Source organism: Emys orbicularis, chromosome 2 (genome assembly GCF_028017835.1).
Source record: "Emys orbicularis isolate rEmyOrb1 chromosome 2, rEmyOrb1.hap1, whole genome shotgun sequence".
Taxonomy (NCBI): domain Eukaryota; kingdom Metazoa; phylum Chordata; order Testudines; family Emydidae; genus Emys; species Emys orbicularis.
This window is the reverse complement of record NC_088684.1, coordinates 107,002,367-107,021,082: the sequence shown is the minus strand read 5'-3', so window position 1 is coordinate 107,021,082 and position 18,716 is coordinate 107,002,367. Positions and strand designations below refer to the sequence as shown.

Here is an 18,716-nt window from a genome sequence, read left to right as displayed (position 1 = left end):
TTATTTTTGGAGTAAGAGAGCTGAAACAATAGGATCTACCACGCAAACAATAGGCCACATGCCAGGCTGGTCAGAAGCTGATCTATGTAGGTGGAGGGGTTTCCCTGGGGACTGAATGCAAACATAGGGGGCTGGGTATTGTTTGGTGAAGCCCCCTCTCTCTGTGGGAGAAGCAGCCAGCAAGGGAAGCACTGGTAATGTGTGTCAGAAACCACAATGGGGATGGAGCAAGACCATGGCTGGAACAGGACTAGGAACAGGGCTGGAGCAAGGCCATGGCTGGAGCAGACTAAGGCAGGTAGGGGAGAGTTCTAAGCCCTGGAGTGACATTGAGCAGACTGAGCTACTGTTCCTCCTGTGAGGCATATATACCTGCCCTGAAACTCACCAGGCCAGTTCCTGGCTTGTGGACTGGCTGGAGCCTAGCAACGGAATGACTCATCAGTGCACAGGGCCGGCTCCAGGCACCAGCGCAGGAAGCAGGTGTTTGGGGCGGCCAATGGAAAGCGGCAGCACGTCCGGGTCTCCGGCGTCAATTCGGCGTCGGGTCCCTCAGTCCCTCTCAGAGGGAAGGACCAGCTGCCAAATTGCCGCTGAAGAATGAAGCGGCACGGTAGAGCAGCCGCCGAAGTGCCACCAATCGCAGCTTTATCTTTTTTTTTTTTTTTCCCCCCCTCTTCGCCGCTTGGGGTGGCAAAAAAGTTGGAGCCTGCCCTGTCAGTGTATGTGGCTTAATCAGACTCTAGTTCAGGGATGACTCGTCACCTTACAATGTGGCCCTGGAAAAAAGCCAAGTGAGAGTGGGCAGAGTGCTGGCTGGAAAGAGATTTGGAAATGTGAACAAAGAAACTGTCCTCTGATCTGTCCCTACTGTGTTCAGGGAAACAGGACTTCGCGTACATTCTTTGTACATAAACAGGATTGTGTCAAAGAAATACCTGACTCCACCATCAATTTCTCCTCCTAATGGAAACAACTTGCAAGACCCTGAATGCTTGAGTCAGAAGGGATAATGCTGCTGTTAACAGCTGGATGCAAGGAGAGAAATTGGGAGCTGGTATTCCGGTTGAACCAAGAGGGAACAAATAATGGAGCTGCTCACAGAAATCAAACATGACCAAAATAAATTAAAACAACATCTCCAGACTCTAAAAAGAATTTAATACAAGAACTGCATACTTTGCATGAGTCAAAAGGAGTAACAATATGTTTTAAATAACAACTAGCAAATGTGGTGAGTGACAATTTCTAGGTATTTATTTGCTGAAATTAGAAGCAAAGATAAAACAAGCTTTTGATATTAAACAAGAAGTAAGCTTACCTGCATTGCTACTACTTTGCCTTTACTTTTGGGGCTAAGCGACCACTCGTAGCTGACAATCTCATGATCATCACTGCTCTGGTTTCCATTCAGCGTGATGAAGTTTTGGGGCAAAGTTATTGCCTGATTTGGTCCTGTGTTGGCAATGGGTGGGTAATCCATTGGTTTGTTGACTGTCAGAGATGCAATTGTGGAGTTAGCTGCTCCATCTGAATCAATTACTGTTAACCTACAGGAGGAAGGAGGATATTGAAAATCCATTAGTTTGGATTTCTGCCAAGTTCTGAGTTCAGATGCCCATGTTTCTCCTGCAACAGGAGATGGCAAAAACAACACCTAAAACAAAGCAAAGTCAAGAGCACTTTCCCACCCAGATGTAAAGCGTTTCTAATGTGATCAACTGCTACAAAGGAAATCCAGGTCTTAGGTAAATGATGCGGCAACGATTTTCAAACATTGCCTTGCACTATACTGAAAATATACCTGAAATTTTTAAACTCCCCCTGTTCTGGACCACAGGTGAAATTTTGACTCCATTTAAGTCAATGGCAAAGCTCCCATTGACTTCAACAGAGCCAATATTTCATCCCAAGTCCCAAATTCCTAACACTTACTGAGTAAGAACCTAAGGATTTAGCTCCCCATCTAATTCCTGTTAATAACTGAAGAAAAGATTGTTTGAGAAGTTCTGAAATTAGATACCAGACACAGCAGAGGTGAAGTAATTAACGTTCATAGTGTCCTCTTTTTCCTTTGTGGAACTAAAATTATTTACTTTAGTGGGGTTTAGCATCCTCCAAATTTTTTGAAGACAATGTCAATGGAGGCTAAGTCATAATACCAAAACAATGAAGTATAAAGTTATATTACTGCTAACAATAAACAAAATGGAAATCCCATTATACGTTAAATTACGATTGAGAACTAAATCTACAAGTGAATGAAATTCTGAGGTAAAGCTACCTGGTTTAGGCATTTATACCGTGCTCCTCATTGTGGTATCAGAACACATCTTTAACTGAGCTCGGGTGTACCTAATGTACATAACGGAACACTTAGAGGGAGTGTACTTTGAAGCTTTCCACAAAATTGGGCAAAACTAGTATAAAGCGATTCTATCATGGGGGAAGGACAGTTTTGCAGTGAAAGCAAAAGGACTGGAAGGTAGGCGCTCAGAGTTCTATTCCCAGCTTTGCCACAAATTGCCTTTGTAACCTTAGACAAGTCACTTTAATGTCTCTGTACTTCAGTTTCCCCACCTGTACATGCGTATAATAAATGGTCACCTGACATAGGTCCTTTGAGACTTAATTAATTATTGTATGAAGAGCACTTTAAGATCCTTATTCGGAAGGCATTCTAGAAGCATCCCCAATATGGGCAATGGGTCAATTTCCAGTCTCATTTACACCCCTGAGAATATGGAATAACTCATGAAGTCATCAGAGCAGCTCCACACTTACATCTGCATAACTGAGAACACAATATGGACCTATATGTCAAAGCAAGTATTAGCACACAAAGCTTGCATAGAGCACCACACTTTACACACATGTACGTGAACTCTAAGTTCCAGCACCTCAATGATGTTCTGTTATGTTATGAAGCAATTTCATAACAATTGATTTTATATTAAATTTAGGGCTCACATTAGCGGGCAAATCACCTGTTGAAGTCCATGACAGTTCTGCCTATAAAGGGAGTGCAAGACAGGGCCCTAAACTAAAAGTTGCTAAAAAATGGAGAGTTTATCATACTGAACAAGCACTCAGAATTACAATGGCAATCTCTGCTGTTGCACAGAAACCTGGATTGGCTCCAGTTTCAGCAGGCTATGCTGGGAGGCAAATGGTAACAGTGTAAAGGCTTTACTGAAGAAGTTAATGATTCTTGCAATATTGACTCACCAGAATGCTTTGCAGTGATGAGTCTCCTAATCCCATTCTGTCTACAGTTAGTTCTAGAGCCTGACTACAACAGCTGACTACATATGGATACCAAGGACACTTGCCAACTTGTGGAATGAAAAATAATGAAAATAGTCTCGCCTCAATTATAGAAAACATTGGGGCAGGGGGGTGTTGCGTTTCTGACGTATCATTCTGAATAACACCACGCTGCAAAGCAAATTTTGATTTGCTGCAACATGTCAGTCGTGTGAAATCCGTGTAAGTGTTTCTGTATTATCCTACTCTCTCAGATTCTGCAACAAGCTAAACTGAGGGGAATAATTAGCCAAAGACATAGCCCTCTGTTTGAGGAGGCAAACATCACCACAAAGAATATTGTTTTATTTTTTGTTTTACCATAGCACTTAAGAGCTCTAGTCATGGACCAGAACCCCAGTGTGCCAGGCACCGTGCAAATAGAACAAAAAGCTGGTTCCTGCTCCGAAGGACATACAAAAAGAAAAAAATCTTGAATTAAAATCATGATGTGAGACTTGAAACACAGGAGGAGGGAAAGCAGCCCACTTACCGGAAAGTGTAATTTCCGGGAACAAGGTTAGACAAGTGCAAAACAGGCGTGTCAGCTGATGCCTTCTGTTCTCGCAAGGGACCTTTAATTTCCTCCCAGTGGTAGCTCAGTATCTTAGTGTCATCTCTACTTTCTACACCAATTAAAGAAAAATACCAGAGTCTGGTATTAACGCTATGAATATTAAAAACTCTCATACTAAGAAACTTTAATTGGTTTTCTATATTTATCTTTTCAGACATGTTCACACACACATGAATACACAGAGCAATCTCAATTTGCTGACAGGTATTAAACCACAACATCTGACACACAGCAATATTTCCCTATACTTAGAATATGATAACTCCTGGTTATGTTGAGGTAAATGCTGATTTTTTTAAATGGCAACAAGTGTATAATACAGCAATTACATTTAGAAGGGGATATAGTTAGCTTCCTTATTCCATTTTAAAAAGGGGGAAAAAATCATGAAAGGATATAATATACCAAAGAGACCATAGGTAATTCCACTCCAGCACTTAGGGTAGCTATCTATTTAAACTTCAATCCTGCTTAAATTTTAAAATATGCGAGTAGTTCCATTAGCTTTTGTGTGTTCAATGGGACTACTTGTGCATGTAAAGTTAAGCAAGTGTGGAAGTGTTTGCATGATTGGGGCCCAAGGGTTGGTGATTAAATAACACCAATAAAAACAGAAAGAACGGTTCAGATGATGATGAAGAATAAGAGTGATATTCAACACAAAGCAGAAGGAGCAAAGGCAGGCAGGAGCCTTCAGAAAGCTTAACTCAATACTGGAGCTGTGAAGAGTAAGAGCAGCTAGAAAAGCGGTTGTAGAAGAGGTCTCAGCATCCCCTATGTCACATGGAGAGATTTCCATACTGGCCCTGAACAGATTGCCATGACGGATGACAACGGGAACTGGAGGAAGGACAGGCTATGAGATTAGCATGTCTGTGGGTCCAATGGCCCCCAACACACTGCTCAAGTGGAGAAGCAGCTGAGGGGGCTGCACCCTGGCCCCATATTGGAGGATGCATTTCATCTTCCCAACCTCCCCATGCAACTTGATTATGTGAAGTCTGATTGCCTGAGCTTTCTGTGGGTGAAGAGAGTAGAAGGAAAGAAAAAGGGTGAGAGCTCAAGAGTGGATTATTCCATAACGAACTTCATTCAGCCTCACATCTTATACATGTTCAGCCTGATTATCTCCTGCCATGCACCTTGTTTAGGTCATATATGCCCTGATTCAGCAAGGTACTTAAACACATGCCTAACTTTAACCACATGAGTAGTTCCATCGACTTCAGTGGGACCATTCACATGCTTGAAGTTGGGCATGTCTTAAGTTCCTAGGTGAATCAGGAGCTTATCCCTGTGCAAAGTGAATGTAAAACACTACCACCAGTAAGAGTGAATGAATGCTGACTTGATAGCATTCCCCACTCACATTCCCAGGCATAAATGACTGCAAAGTGGTGGAGAATTAAGGCCAAAGTCTATGCCCATGTTGCTTTCCACTTGAAAATGGATCTAGAGAGCGAAGCTTTCATATTTTTAAAAAATAAAAGGTAAACAAAAACTAGAACAGAAACAATGGGGCTCAAATTTCCTGACAAACATCAAAACCAAGTGTCACTTCATCAGCAGGACAGAGATAGAGGATGTAATGTTATAAACATATAGTACCGAGGCTCTTATATGATATGTTGGAGATGGTGGTAATAAATTAAATTTACCATCCATAAGAAACAACAACATTACAATTCTATATAAGGATCATAGCATAAAAACAAAGAGTTGCCCAGTACATACGACTGCCATCAATGAAGGTAGAAGTTGTAGGCAAAGACACCTCCTGTGCGTTGGGGGAAGCAACTGCTACGGGTGGTTGGTTTACTCTGACTGCTGTGTGAAAAAGAGGAACAGAAAACTACGTTTAAAGAAGACCTGTGCATAGAACTCTATTCTGCTGAGATTGCTATCTGCCAAATCTATAGGCAAATCAACATCCAACCAGTGAGTAGGAAGATTAATGCTTAGGCAGTGGGGAAAATAATGGAGGTTTTGTGTGAAATCAGATAGAAACTTTGCACCTAACAATCTATTATTTTCTATGATGAGAAGCTAAAGAACAGCACTTAAAATGGTGTTTTCTTAAAGAACTATGAGCTAGATAATTAAACAGGAGAAAGCCGCTCAGCTTTGCTCAATATATTGTCTAACACTACCAGAAAATTGATTTCCTGCAAATTTTGAGAGTCGCAATGCAGTTTTGGAGCCATATTGCAGGTCTGTAAAACACCAGTCCCTCTAACCTTAAATTTAGGAGCCGGACTGCGAGTGATTAGGGAGAAAGAATGATATGCTCATATACCACTACTGGTCCAGATCCTTAGCCCAGGCCAAGTCCCCTGTGTGCCACTCTAGCAACACAAAGTGGAGTTAAGGCCACCCCATTGGAGTATCCAGGAATTCCCTTGATGTAGAGGAATGCCCTAGTGACATAAAGCTAGCACAGGCAGCTCTAGAATACCTGCTGTACCTTCTGGGGCGCTGTAGGGCAGAGCAGGGGAAAGGATGTTATGTCAGAGTGCACTGTGCTCCAGCAGTCCTTCGCTGGAGACTGTTCCAAATGGCCTAAGTTAGATCAGTGCTGTGGCTGCTTTAACTTGTGGAAGGGGCCAGTTCAGCCCCCCAACAGCCCTCAGTGGCTCAGTATTGGGGGGTGAGGGGGAAACGGGGTCTACAGGGAGACAGACAGGTGAAATAATGCCCCTCCCCATAGGTGCACGGAGCTCTGGAACAGCTTGGGATTCTGCACACTGCACTTAATTCAATTTAGAAAAAAGTTCCCTGAAGAAATGTGTGGGACTGAATACAAATGTGTGTGTGGGGTTAGGAGACTACTTATTCTTTTAACCCACTAACGAAGCTTTAAAAAAAAAAAAAAAAAAAAAAAAAAAAAAGGTGGTAAATGAGCCCTTGTGTTGAAAAATTTAGTTACTATTCTGGCAAACTGATTTACCTGGTTTGACAGTGACATTTACAAATCCTTCTCCAAATGCGTTTTCACCAGAAACGGTCACTTTGAAGGCATAGAGGCCTACTGACAGCTGAAGCATAGAAAAGAGTGTTTCCAGTTACAGGCAGGAATTTCACAGAGATCTGAACATTTAAAGATTTGCCCGTCAGACTGTAAATAAGTGACTTGAAATCCAGGCCTCCATCTATAAAGGCATGCACAAAGTGTGCTGGTCATAGGGTAACCAGATAGCAAGTGTGAAAAATCGGGATGGGGGTGGGAGGGTTATAAGAAAAAGCCCCAAATATCAGGACTGTCCCTATAAAATTGGGACATCTGGTCACCCTACCTGGTCATTGCCCAGTGGTGGGGATTGAGAAGGAGCCACTTAAGACACATTTACTTTCCCCTAAAAAGCAGTTCTCAAACAGGGGTCCGAGGTCCCCTGGGGGGCAGTGAGCAAATTTCAAGGGGTCCAACATGCAGCGCCAGCATTAGACTCTCTGGGGTCCAGGGCAGAAAGCCAAAGCCCCACCATCCGGGGCTGAAGCCAAAGCCTGAGCAATTTAGCTTCACAGGGCCCCTTGTTGTGTGGGGTCCAGGGCAGTTGCCCTGCTTGCTACTTCCTAATGCTGGCCCTGGCTTTGATATACAGAAAACCAGTTGTTGTGGCAGAGGTGGGCCGTGGTGTTTTTAATAGCATGTTGGGGGGGCCTCAGAAAGAAAAAGATTGAGAACCCCTGCCCTAAAAGATCATCAGACTCTGCTGAAAAATTTTATATGCCTAGTGAAGACTCTGACATGGGCAGAGGAAACAAGGGAGCCTTAACATTCAGTAAAACAAGAATAAACTTCTCTGGGATGCATAACATATAAATTAGGACAGGACAGTCCCATTTCACTCTAATGCTATAGCTCACCAACTTTTTCTTTCTGTTGAGGAATGTTAGGCCAGATCCTCAGCTGATGTAAACTGAACATGTAACAGCTCCACGGTCTTCAGCAGAGCTCTGCTGATTCACATTAGCTGAGGATGTAGCTTTTTGGATAGCAGTTAGAATTGATTTATAAACCAACAATCCTTAAGCCAATCTGATAACATGCTGAGGGAAGCACAACTGAAGTACTCATACCAAATCAAAGATGCCTCCAATGCAGACTGAAAAAATCTCATGCAGCGGTTATGAGAGTGAAAACAATGAGGAGTCCTTGTGGCACCTTAGAGGCTAACAAATTTATTTGGGCATAAGCTTTCGTGGGCTAGAACCCACTTCATCAGATGCATGGCATGGAAAATACGGAGCAGGTATAAATACATGAGAAGATGCGAGTTGCCTTACCAAGTGTGAGGTCAGTCTAACGAGCCAATTCAGTTAAAAGGAGGAAAAATATCTTTTGAAGTGGTAATGAGAGTAGCTCATTTCAGACAGTTGACAAGAAGGTAGGAGTAATAGTAGGGGGAAATTAGTATTGGGGAAATTAGGTTTAGGTTTTGTAATGACCCAATCTCGCTTACTTGAGAGAGTTTCAGTGTCCGTGTACGCTTCTGTTCCATTTCACCCTCATAGTCAGCAGGGTGACTGATCAAGCTCCACTCATAGCTGTAGGCTGTTTCTGGGAGTGAAAAATGGTACAGTACTTATTAGCCTTGCCTTCAATTTAAACAACTATACAGACACATGGGGAAACAATGAAATGAGGTTGAATGTCTACAATGCAAAATAATATAGTCAGAAACAATGACTTAATAAAAACATAAGAACGACTATACGGGGTCAGACCAATGGTCCACTTAGCTCAGTATTCTGTCTTCAGACCGTGGCCGATGCCGGAAGCTTCAGAGACAGTGAACAGAACAGGGCAATTATCGAGAGATCCATCCACGGTCATCAAGTCCCAGCTTCTGGCACTCAGAGGCACAGGGATACCCAGAGCATGGGGTTGCGTCCCGGACCATCTTAGCTAATAGCCATCTATTGACCTATCCCCCATGAACTTATCTAATTCTTTTTTGAACTCAGTTATACTTTTGGACTTCACAACATCCCCTGGCAACGAGTTTCACAGGTTGACTGCATGTTTTGTGAAGAAGTACTTCCTTTTGTTTTAAACCTGTTGCATATTAATTTCATTGGGTGACCCCTGGTTCTTGTGTTATGTGAAGGGCGTAAATAGCACTTTTCTATTCACTTTCTCCACACCATTCATGATTTTATAGACCTCTCCCATATCCCCCTTTAGTCGTCTTTTTCTAAGCTGACCAGTCCCAGTCTTTTTTAATCTCTCCTCATATGGAAACTGTTCCATACCCTGATCGATTTTGTTGCCCTTTTCTGTACTTTTTCCAATTCTAATATATCTTTTTTGAAATGGGATGAACAGAACTGCACTCAGTATTCAAGATGTGGGTGTACCATGGATTTATAGTGTGGCATTATAATATTGTCTGCCTTATTATCTAGCCCTTTCCTAATGGTTCCCAACATTGTTAGCTTTTTTGACTCCTGCTGCACATTCAGCAAATGATTTCAGAGAACTATCCACAATAACTCCAAGATGTGTTTCTTGAATGGCAATCGCTAATTTAGATCCCATCATTTTGTATGGATAGTTAGGATTATGTTTTCCAATGTGCATTACCTTGCATTTATCAACATTGGGCAGGAAAATGGCAGATGAAATTCAGTCATCAAGTCTTGTGAGATCCCTTTGTAATTCTTTACAGTCAGCTTTGGGCTTAACTATCCTCGGTAATTTGTATCATCTGCAAATTTTGACACCTCACTCTTACCCCTTTTTCCAGATCATTTATGAATATGTTGAACAGCACCGGTACCAGCTCAAATCCTTCTGGGACCCTGCTCTTTACCTCTCTCCCCTGTGAAAACTTCTGATGTTTGAGTCTGATCTGAATCATTGCTCCATACAGTACGTGTCAAGCTGCTGCAACATACTGTAACTCAGTGATATGAACGGTGGTGGGGGAAGAGGGATGCAAATTAAGGAATTCTGCAGGTATTTTAGCATGAGTACTTACTCTCCTCACGGTCACTGACACCAGCTCCTGAACTGTCCTGGTGCTAAACACTCATGCACAAAGATTTCATTCTTTGCACCAGGAGCCGACAGTATTAAGAAAAGTTCAGCTTAGTGTTCTCAGCCTAAATTTGTTTCCAGCAGATAGTGTAAGTGGACATATTAGTCCAGATCCTCCCTAGTGTAAATCAGTGTAGCTCCAGAGGAGGAGATGGTTAATTAATCTGCATGCTCAACACAAAAACCACACCCACTAATCAGAGTCATAAACGTTAAGGTCAGATGGGACCATTATGATCATCTAGTCTGACCTCCTGCATAACGCAGGCCACAGAATCTCACCCACCCACTCCTGTAACAAACCCCAATAGCTCAGACATAGGCTAGAAGTCCTCAAATCATGGTTTAAAGACTTCAAGGTGCAGAGAATCCTCCAGCAAGTGACCCGTGCCCCACGCTGCAGAGGAAGGCGAAAAACCCCCAGGGCCTCTGCCAATCTGACCTGGAGGAAAATTCCTTCCCGACCCCAAATATGGTAATCAGCTAAACCCTGAGCACGTGGGCAAGACTCACCAGCCAGACACCCAAGAAAGAATTCTCTGAAATAACTCAGATCCCACCCCACCTAACATCCCATCAGGCATATTTACCGCTAATAGTCAAAGATCAATTAATTGCCAAAATTAGGCTATCCCATCATACCATCCTCTCCATAAACTTATCAAACTTATCAAACTTGAAGCCAGATATGTCTTTTCCCCCACTGCTCCCCTTGGAAGGCTGTTCCAGAACTTCACTCCTCTGATGGTTAGAAACCTTTGTCTAATTTCAAGTCTAAACTTCCTGATGGCCAGTTTATATCCATTTGTTCTTGTGTCCACATTGGTACTGAGCTTAAATAATTCCTCTCCCTCCCTGGTATTTATCCCTCTGATATATTTAAAGAGAGCAATCATATCTCCCCTCAGCCTTCTTTTGGTTAGGCTGAACAAGCCAAGCTCTTTGAGTCTCCTTTCATAAGACAGGTTTTCCATTCCTCCATTAATCTCTAAAAACCCCTTTGAAATGCCCCTCCGCAGCTGGTGCCACAGAGAACTGCCTCCGCAGATTAGATGGGAAAGTTCTGCCCCCTAGATCCCCTCCTAGCTGTGGCTGTACGTACAGCCTCAGCGCCAAACTGTGTTGATGTATCAATATTTTATGTCTCCTTGTTTGAAAAGATTGTTAAATTCACCTGTTGGGGGTGGTGGCACAACAAAGGCATTCAGTTCAACTTCGTTTTTTGGTAGAGTCACCTGTAAGTTATCTCCAGCTGACACCATGAGTTCTTTTACTGGATCTGAAGAAGATAAAAGCATTGCATTTTTAAAAACAGAATAAGGGGAAACTGATTTGAAAAAGAAATTGTAATAGGGATTGCATATTTATTGTACATCATGTGACAACTTTCTGGGGAAAGATGGGGAAGAGTTACATTTTCTTGATAAATTTGATTACGGATTAATCTTCTCTCACCAGCCTACACTTGAGAATGGCTCCCCCGGAAGCTGAAATCAGAATTAACTCATTTTTGTTTTAAATCGATGTTTGTGATTTTTCCAGTATACCATGTATATTCATTTTGCTTTGAACACATAAAAATCATAATTTCCCCCCCCCCCCCCAGTACCAATGTGTTTTTACTTAATAAAAGTATGGAAATTTGGGACATTAAAAAGGTAACAGTGGTGAATTAGAAAGGACATGTATGAGAACCTGAGCATGGCTGCATTCAATCTATATGTAGTTTTTCCTCAAGTTTCCCAGTCACTAGCTTTCCATTTCCATCAGATGCCTATAGAGAGAACATACGCAGCAAACTAAGGGCCACATTTTGGCTAACCCTGTAAATGTGCACTACAGAAAGAAGAAAGTAAAGGAAGCCTCCTCCAGCCTCCAAACCCCCCATACATGATGCTTCCAGAATACAGACCAGGAACCAGGTAGCAAATTAAGAAGCAGTCTAAGGGTACGTCTACACTTACTTCCTGGTTCGGCGGCAGGCAATCGATCTTCTGGGATCGATTCCGGAAGTGCTCGCCGTCGACGCCGGTACTCCAGCTCGGCGAGAGGAGTACGCGGCATCGACGGGGGAGCCTGCCTGCCGCGTCTGGACCCGCGGTAAGTTCGGACTAAGGTACTTCGAATTCAGCTATGTTATTAACATAGCTGAATTTGCGTACCTTAGTCCGAAGTGGGGGATTAGTGTGGACCAGGCCAAAATCTCGAGAGGCATAGCCAGGCAGACTCGGAGAAGTCAGTTCCTGCAGACCTGCTAGCACCCGGAGGTCAGTGCTGACTCTTTTTACAAGTAAGTGCTACTGCTGCATGCACTCTCCCTAGCATGCCCTGAGGCACTCTTTTTCCTGCAGGATGCCTCTGATTGCATCTGCTCTGCCTCTATAGCTCTACACAGACCACCAAACCCAACTGTGTCTGTTGTGCTTAAAGGCACAATTCAGCCCTAAATTCAATCAAATGTGTTCTTGAGTCATCAGTCAAACAACTCTCAGTGATTCTGATAACAAGCTTCTGAACAGTTTCTAATGCTTCTTGGAAGCATTCCAAAGAAATCACAACCAGCCGAGTCAGAACTAAAAGAGAGTACACCAAATAAAGTAACACAACAACACTTACTAATGCAATAGGAGCTCGCTTTTCCACCAACTGTGTACTTTTTACAGGTTGGCATGATGCCGCAATTGACATGATTAATAGGTTACTCATAGCGTCACATTTTCAACGTCCATGAAAATAGCAGGAGAACATGGAAAAAAACAGCTTGGCTAAAAGGTGACCGTATGCGTTGCATCTTATTTTATGCTGCCCTCCCACTAGGAACAGTCTTCCACTTCTTGGCCACAAAGAGTTCTTCCTCTCTTCCTTCAAACCACTCTTCCATCTACAAGGTCCACAGATCCTTTAACCAATGGGATTTGCATAGCAGTGCACTTTCAGGCAGGGTTCAGTCAAACAGAACTATATATACCCAGGGTTTTATAATCCTTCCCCACTACTCAGAGACCGCAGCCTGGAGCACCCTGCTACCAGAGGCTGCATTTGCTGATGCCCAAATGTCGTTTGTAAATTTTGAGCAGGTATGCCCACCAGACCTCATCATCTGGTGCAGAAGATCTCTCAGCCCAGGAAGCTGCTACCACTCTGAGCAAGTGGGCTTTGATGCTGGTTGCTGGAGATGTTCTTGTCTGAAAGGCTTCATATATGCACTATCCCAACCATCTTGAAATAGTAGATTTTGATGCTCTCTTTGGATGATAGAGAGCAGATCAAGAACTGAACTTGCAAAAGGCCTGTATGCAATTGATTTAGAGCTGAGGTCTCCACGAGCATCCAATGTATACCAGAGCTTCTCTCTTGGGTGGACAGGATCACAATTTCTTCAGTTCTGAAAAACTGAGTTAGTTTTTGGGATACAGGCTGGGTCTTTTTGAAAACCACCTTTTCATTGTAGAATGTGTTATATTGCTTCTCAATAGGTGAAGCCCCAGACTCTACACTCTCTGGGTGGAGGTGATGTCCATCAGGAAGGCATCCTTGGTGGAGAGGAAATACAGGGATACCTTCCTGATGGGTTAAAAGGAATGCAGAGTCAGTGCATTAAGAACCATATTGTGGTTCCATGTCAGCACTTGATTAATCTTAAAAGGATGAAGTAAAGATGCAGCTCTGAGGAAACACTAGGGGGAGGGAGGTTCAGTGCTACCTGCCCCTTGACTTCTCCCAAGTCCCATTTTGAGTCCTCTTCAGCCCTCTCCCTCCCTTGGGTGCTACTGAGGAGAGGCAGGAGGGAGCAGGGAAAAAGCTGCCTGGCCTGTGGTTGAAGCCACACACCATTGCTTGAGGTGGGGCTCATCCCATTGCTCAGGAGGCCCCTTTGTAGCTTTTTTCCCTTTGTCACGGTAAGGGAGACTGACACCTGCTTCAGGGTCCTGCGTTCCTGCGGGTTTGGGTCCAGGCTGGCTACTCTTGGCTCAAGAGAGAAATTCTGCAAAAATCCCTGCCCTGATGGCTCTACTGAGATGTGCAGGGCTCTTCTGCCAGGCACTCCCATGAGCAGAGTGGAGCAAACAGCACACATTCAGGCTTTCCCCTTCTTCCTGGTCTCCTCCATGCTGAATTCAAGTTTTGCCCTCTAACAGTTGAGCAAAACACTGACTTTTGGAAATATATTTGCATACGACATCATCATCGTCATCTCCATAGCAGGTAGGGAGTAAATGTCTACACTGCATATTAAGCCTGGGCTCTGACTCAGGTTTGAGTCCAAGCCCCACTGCTGCCCACAAGCAAACCAATCTGACTCAGGTCAGCAAACACTCAGGACTGGGTCCTAGGGCACTGCTGGGGAGTGGGTCAGAGCCCAAGTACCGTTGTGACTTGGGTCCAAGCCTGTCGTTTTGCAGCGTGGATGCAGCTCAAGCCACATACCCGAGTCAGAAGGGCTGAGTAGTGCAGTATGGACGTGATAACATGGCTGTGAGACCTGGTTCCAGCAACTGTAAGCCCAGGCTTACAATGCAATGTGGACAATGAAGTGTGGACTTGGAAACACTTTGTCCACAAGTCTGGGTCTCCCAGGACCTGGCTCAGAGTGCAGTGTAGATATACCCAGAGTGAGAAAGCTTTAATCAAACAGGGCCAGGCTTGCAGCACACTGTAAAAGTAGCGAGACTCTAAATTAGCCTGCTCGCCTCTGGAGGCTCATTTCACAGCCAGTCCTTCTCAACTGAGAGCACCTTCTAAGCATTTCCATACTATCCATTGCCAAAGATAAACCAATGAACTCTGGCTTTCAGGGGGTTTTTTCCATGCAACCTGTGTCACCATCTTAAAGTGCTGATAAGCTGTGTTTTGGTAAAAACCTGCACTGCCCCATTGAAGTTGGTAATCAGAAATGACTGGAGCCACCAACATGGCGCTCAATGTCAGCACTGTCTGGGCATCAGAGTAGGGCTATTTGCCTTAGGAGGAGTCAACAGTTCTCATTTTATTTTTAAAAGTTCTGCCTTTAAGAAAAAAAGTTACCTGCTTTGGCAGCAGTGGTGGGAGATGGGACCTGCTGCATGACAGTGGCCTGAGAGATGACAGAACTAGCTGGAAGTGGTGTGATCCCATCTTGTGTCAGACTCCAGGGGGCTGTTGTTGGGATTTGAGTTCTCTCTGCAATAGCTTGGGTAGATTCCAGATTGTCTGAAGGAGAATTACGGGAAGGTGTTAGAACCTATAAGGGGAACAGTAAGGGTAAAATTATTATGAATAAATCATTTTTCCTATTCAGATATACATTATTTATAATGCATAAACTGAGCCCAGCAATGTGTGTCATTGGGATATCCTGACCATGAAGAAAAACATTACCAATGAAGGCCCACATTCTCCCAGCATATTTTTAAGAAACTGCTTTCAACCTCAACAGGAGTTTCCACATGCAGAACAATTCAAGGATATGGCTATTAACATATAGTTTGTCACATTCACTTGTGTCTAGTCTTAAATTAAGACTAAGCTTTTCAGGGCAGGGGGTATGTCCACTTTTGTGGGTAACGATCCTTATCTACTGATAAGTACCTGAACACTGACCTTCTAGGGTTCAAAGCTGTGTTTCCTGTAACCTTTAATGTCCGTTAATAATACTTAGCATTTATATGGTGCTTTACATATTCAAAGCACTACACAACTAATAATAAATCACCACAACACACCAAGGACATAGGAAAGTATTAGTATACCCATTACACTGACTTATTTTATTGAACAGAGGCCGGGACTTGAAATAACTTGGGCAAGGCCACACACTGACGTAGTGCCACGGCCTGGATTCAAAAGCAGGAATTTCTGAGTCCCCACCCTGTGCATACTCCCCTAGACCGCATTGCCTTAGTGCACATTAGAATGCATGTGGCATGTGGAGCTGTTAAAGGAAGATGCATTTTGAAGGCCAGAAAGCCAGAATACCACACAGACACATTGTAACCCAGATCCATGTCGACAAGTCTGAAAGTTTAAACTGGAATCCCTATACCCAACTACCAGAAGCTTTACTCCTCACTGTCTGATAGCTATCCGAGTGCCTTCCCTTAATCTAAGTCGCATTGCATTGCATTGCAATTACGTTAGCCAGGAGAAGGGCTGGCTGTTTGTAAAGAGCACAGTCTTTTCTTATACTGTCACATGATAGTAGTGGACAATGAAACACTGATTTCCTCTGGGGATACTATACTAATCTATTTTGATTTGAAAAGGGCCTACAAAGCAGAACATTATGGTGCACACTTCACTACTACTTCTGGGATCTTGAGGCAGCCCTACCTCTTTCCCCAGGTTGTCACTGGCTTGTACAGGTGGTTGTCTAGCTGCTTCGCTTTCAGTGGACTCCACTGGGAATGGTGTCATCTCAGCGAGAGATGGCAGCTTCTCTTTGGCGTGTTCAATAGGAACAGAGTTTGAATTGGACCCACTTTTAGTCATGAGATTTTCCAGTCTACTGCCTTCCCTCTGCTTTTCAGCCAAATCCTCATGGTCGTCTTCGGTATCAGCTACTGTAGAGTTGAAGCCATTTTCACTGGCCACCATGAGGCCCCAGTCCGTGTAATCAGTGCTCTCTTTCTGTTTGTGCTTGATGCTCAGCTGAAAGGGGTCCTGTTCCAAGTCCCTGTAGTCATCAGTGTATTCAGGTATCTCCTCAAAGCTGTGGTCTTTACTCAGAAAAGACAGCTCCTTCAGGTTACTCACTTCCTCAGAGGGCTCACCCTGTAGTCCCACAGAGTGAACCATATTTGGCAGCACCTGTCCATACCCTAGCAGTGCACCTGGCCTCTGAGAAGGCCTAAGTACAAACGTAAGGTAAGACTTCACTGTTTCAATTTTCTTGGGTTCACAATTTTCTTTATGCTGGCAGTTCACAATGTAGCAGCGCCGTTCAAACATCCAGGACAAGTCACAACCCGAAAGATCGCAGCAAGCCGCTGTGCAGTCTGACATCGACATGGCATGGGGAACTCTCATGATTTTAGTGGTGTCTAAATTAGGAGATATCACTGCGTCTGAGTACGTGGCTCCTTCCGTGCACTGCTCACAGAAATACCCTGAAACAACATACGCTGACGTTAGGCAGAGAACTACAATCACACAGCTGTATAAGTTACCATCATGCCTTGGAGGGACTTTTCATACAAGGGCAAAAATGTAAACCATATTAAGATTAATTATAAATCCTTTTACCATGCACAAATTTTGCCATTATTTTTCTTACAAGGTTTGCTAATTCTTGAAGATATGTGTGTGCATTCAGAGTAATATTTTACACTCAGGTAGCATTTCTCATCCGATGGTCTCAAAGCTTCTTACAAAGTATCTCTTATCCCATTTTACAAATACAGATGCTAGGCAAAGAAGTTACATGACTCACCGAACATCCTACAGCAAGCTAGTAGCTGAGCAGGGAACATAAGAACCCTGATGGCACAACATACATGTTGTGACACTAGTAGACCAGATGCCAGCTTTTGCCAAGGCTGTAGTCATTGGCTGAGCACTGACAAATTCAGAGCTGGAAACCAGACCAGCTCACATGTATGTTAGTATTGTTCAAGACAGGTGTTAGATTTGTAAGATGTGTTCAGTCTTTAGGAGATATAAAATGCTTGTAAGTTGCTGTCTGCATTAATTTTATTTGTAATGTCTGTATCCCATGCTATACGGCAGTATGTAACTTTTGCTTTATAACTGTAAAAATGCCTGCTCTGAACTTGTGAACCCAGGCAGAAGGAGTGGTTCACCCGCCCATCAAGGAGAACTATCAAAACTAAGTGGGCCATTGTGAAACATCACCATACAAAGGCTGGATTAATGGCCCTCTCACACCTGGGAAGGTGCTACGTGCAAGGAAGCTCGTCCCATTAGCTTGAATTCTGGAAGAAGGAAATAGAGAACTTCCGTCGACGTGCACAGGCTGAAATTGTGGAAAAACAGCATCACTTGCCCCATAACCTCAGCCGTGCTGAACACAATGCCAGCAACAGCCTCAGGAACAACTCTGACATCATAATCAAAAAGGCTGACAAAGGAGGTGCTGTCGTCATCATGAATAAGTTGGAATATGAACAAGAGGCCGCTAGGCAGCTCTCTAACACCACATTCTACAGGCCATTATCCTCTGATCCCACTGAGGATTACCAAAAGAAACTACACCATCTGCTCAAGAAACTCCCTGAAAGAGCACAGGAACAGATCCGTAGAGACACATGCCTAGAATCCTGACCAGGGGTATTCTATTTGCTACCCAAGATCCATAAACCTGGAAATCCTGGACGCCCCATCATGTCAGGCATTGGCACCCTAACGGTAGGACTGTCTGGCTATGTGGACTCTCTCCTCAGGCCCTACGCTACCAGCACTCCTAGCTATCTTTGAGACACCACTGACTTCCTGAGGAAACTACAATCCATCGGTGATCTTCCAGAAAACACCATCCTGGCCACTATGGATGTAGAAGCCCTCTACACCAACATTCCACACAAAGTGTTGACAGGTTACTACAACTCCTCCTCCTGGGAGAATTCTGCACCAAAAAATTAAAAGTTCTGTACATGATATTTTAGAATTCTGCATATTTTATTTGCCAATATAATCATGCCAGTTTCAATTTTGGTAATTTATTTCCAAATACCAGTCAGCAAGTATGTCTGTAACAATACAGACAACCAAAAAAGATTCAGGAAATGTTTTTTTTGACAAATAGATTCCTTACTAGGCATATTAATACAGAACTTTGAGTAATAATTCATTTAAACT

The 18,716-nt window shown here is 43.5% G+C and overlaps 1 protein-coding gene across 1 annotated transcript in view; it reads right to left on the bottom strand.

Annotated features, from left to right (window-relative positions):
- The window catches only part of KIAA0319 (KIAA0319 ortholog), a 40,993-nt gene extending 24,065 nt beyond the window's left edge, over positions 1-16,928 (bottom strand). The window contains exons 1-8 of the mRNA XM_065398330.1: positions 16,233-16,928; positions 14,949-15,144; positions 11,098-11,202; positions 8,344-8,441; positions 6,831-6,918; positions 5,618-5,710; positions 3,800-3,932; positions 1,322-1,550 (exon numbers count right to left, since the gene is read on the bottom strand). Coding sequence (XP_065254402.1) covers positions 1,322-1,550; positions 3,800-3,932; positions 5,618-5,710; positions 6,831-6,918; positions 8,344-8,441; positions 11,098-11,202; positions 14,949-15,144; positions 16,233-16,928 — 1,638 coding nt within the window. The remainder of the gene's footprint in view (positions 1-1,321; positions 1,551-3,799; positions 3,933-5,617; positions 5,711-6,830; positions 6,919-8,343; positions 8,442-11,097; positions 11,203-14,948; positions 15,145-16,232) is intronic.
- Between the last annotated feature and the right edge of the window lie 1,788 nt (positions 16,929-18,716).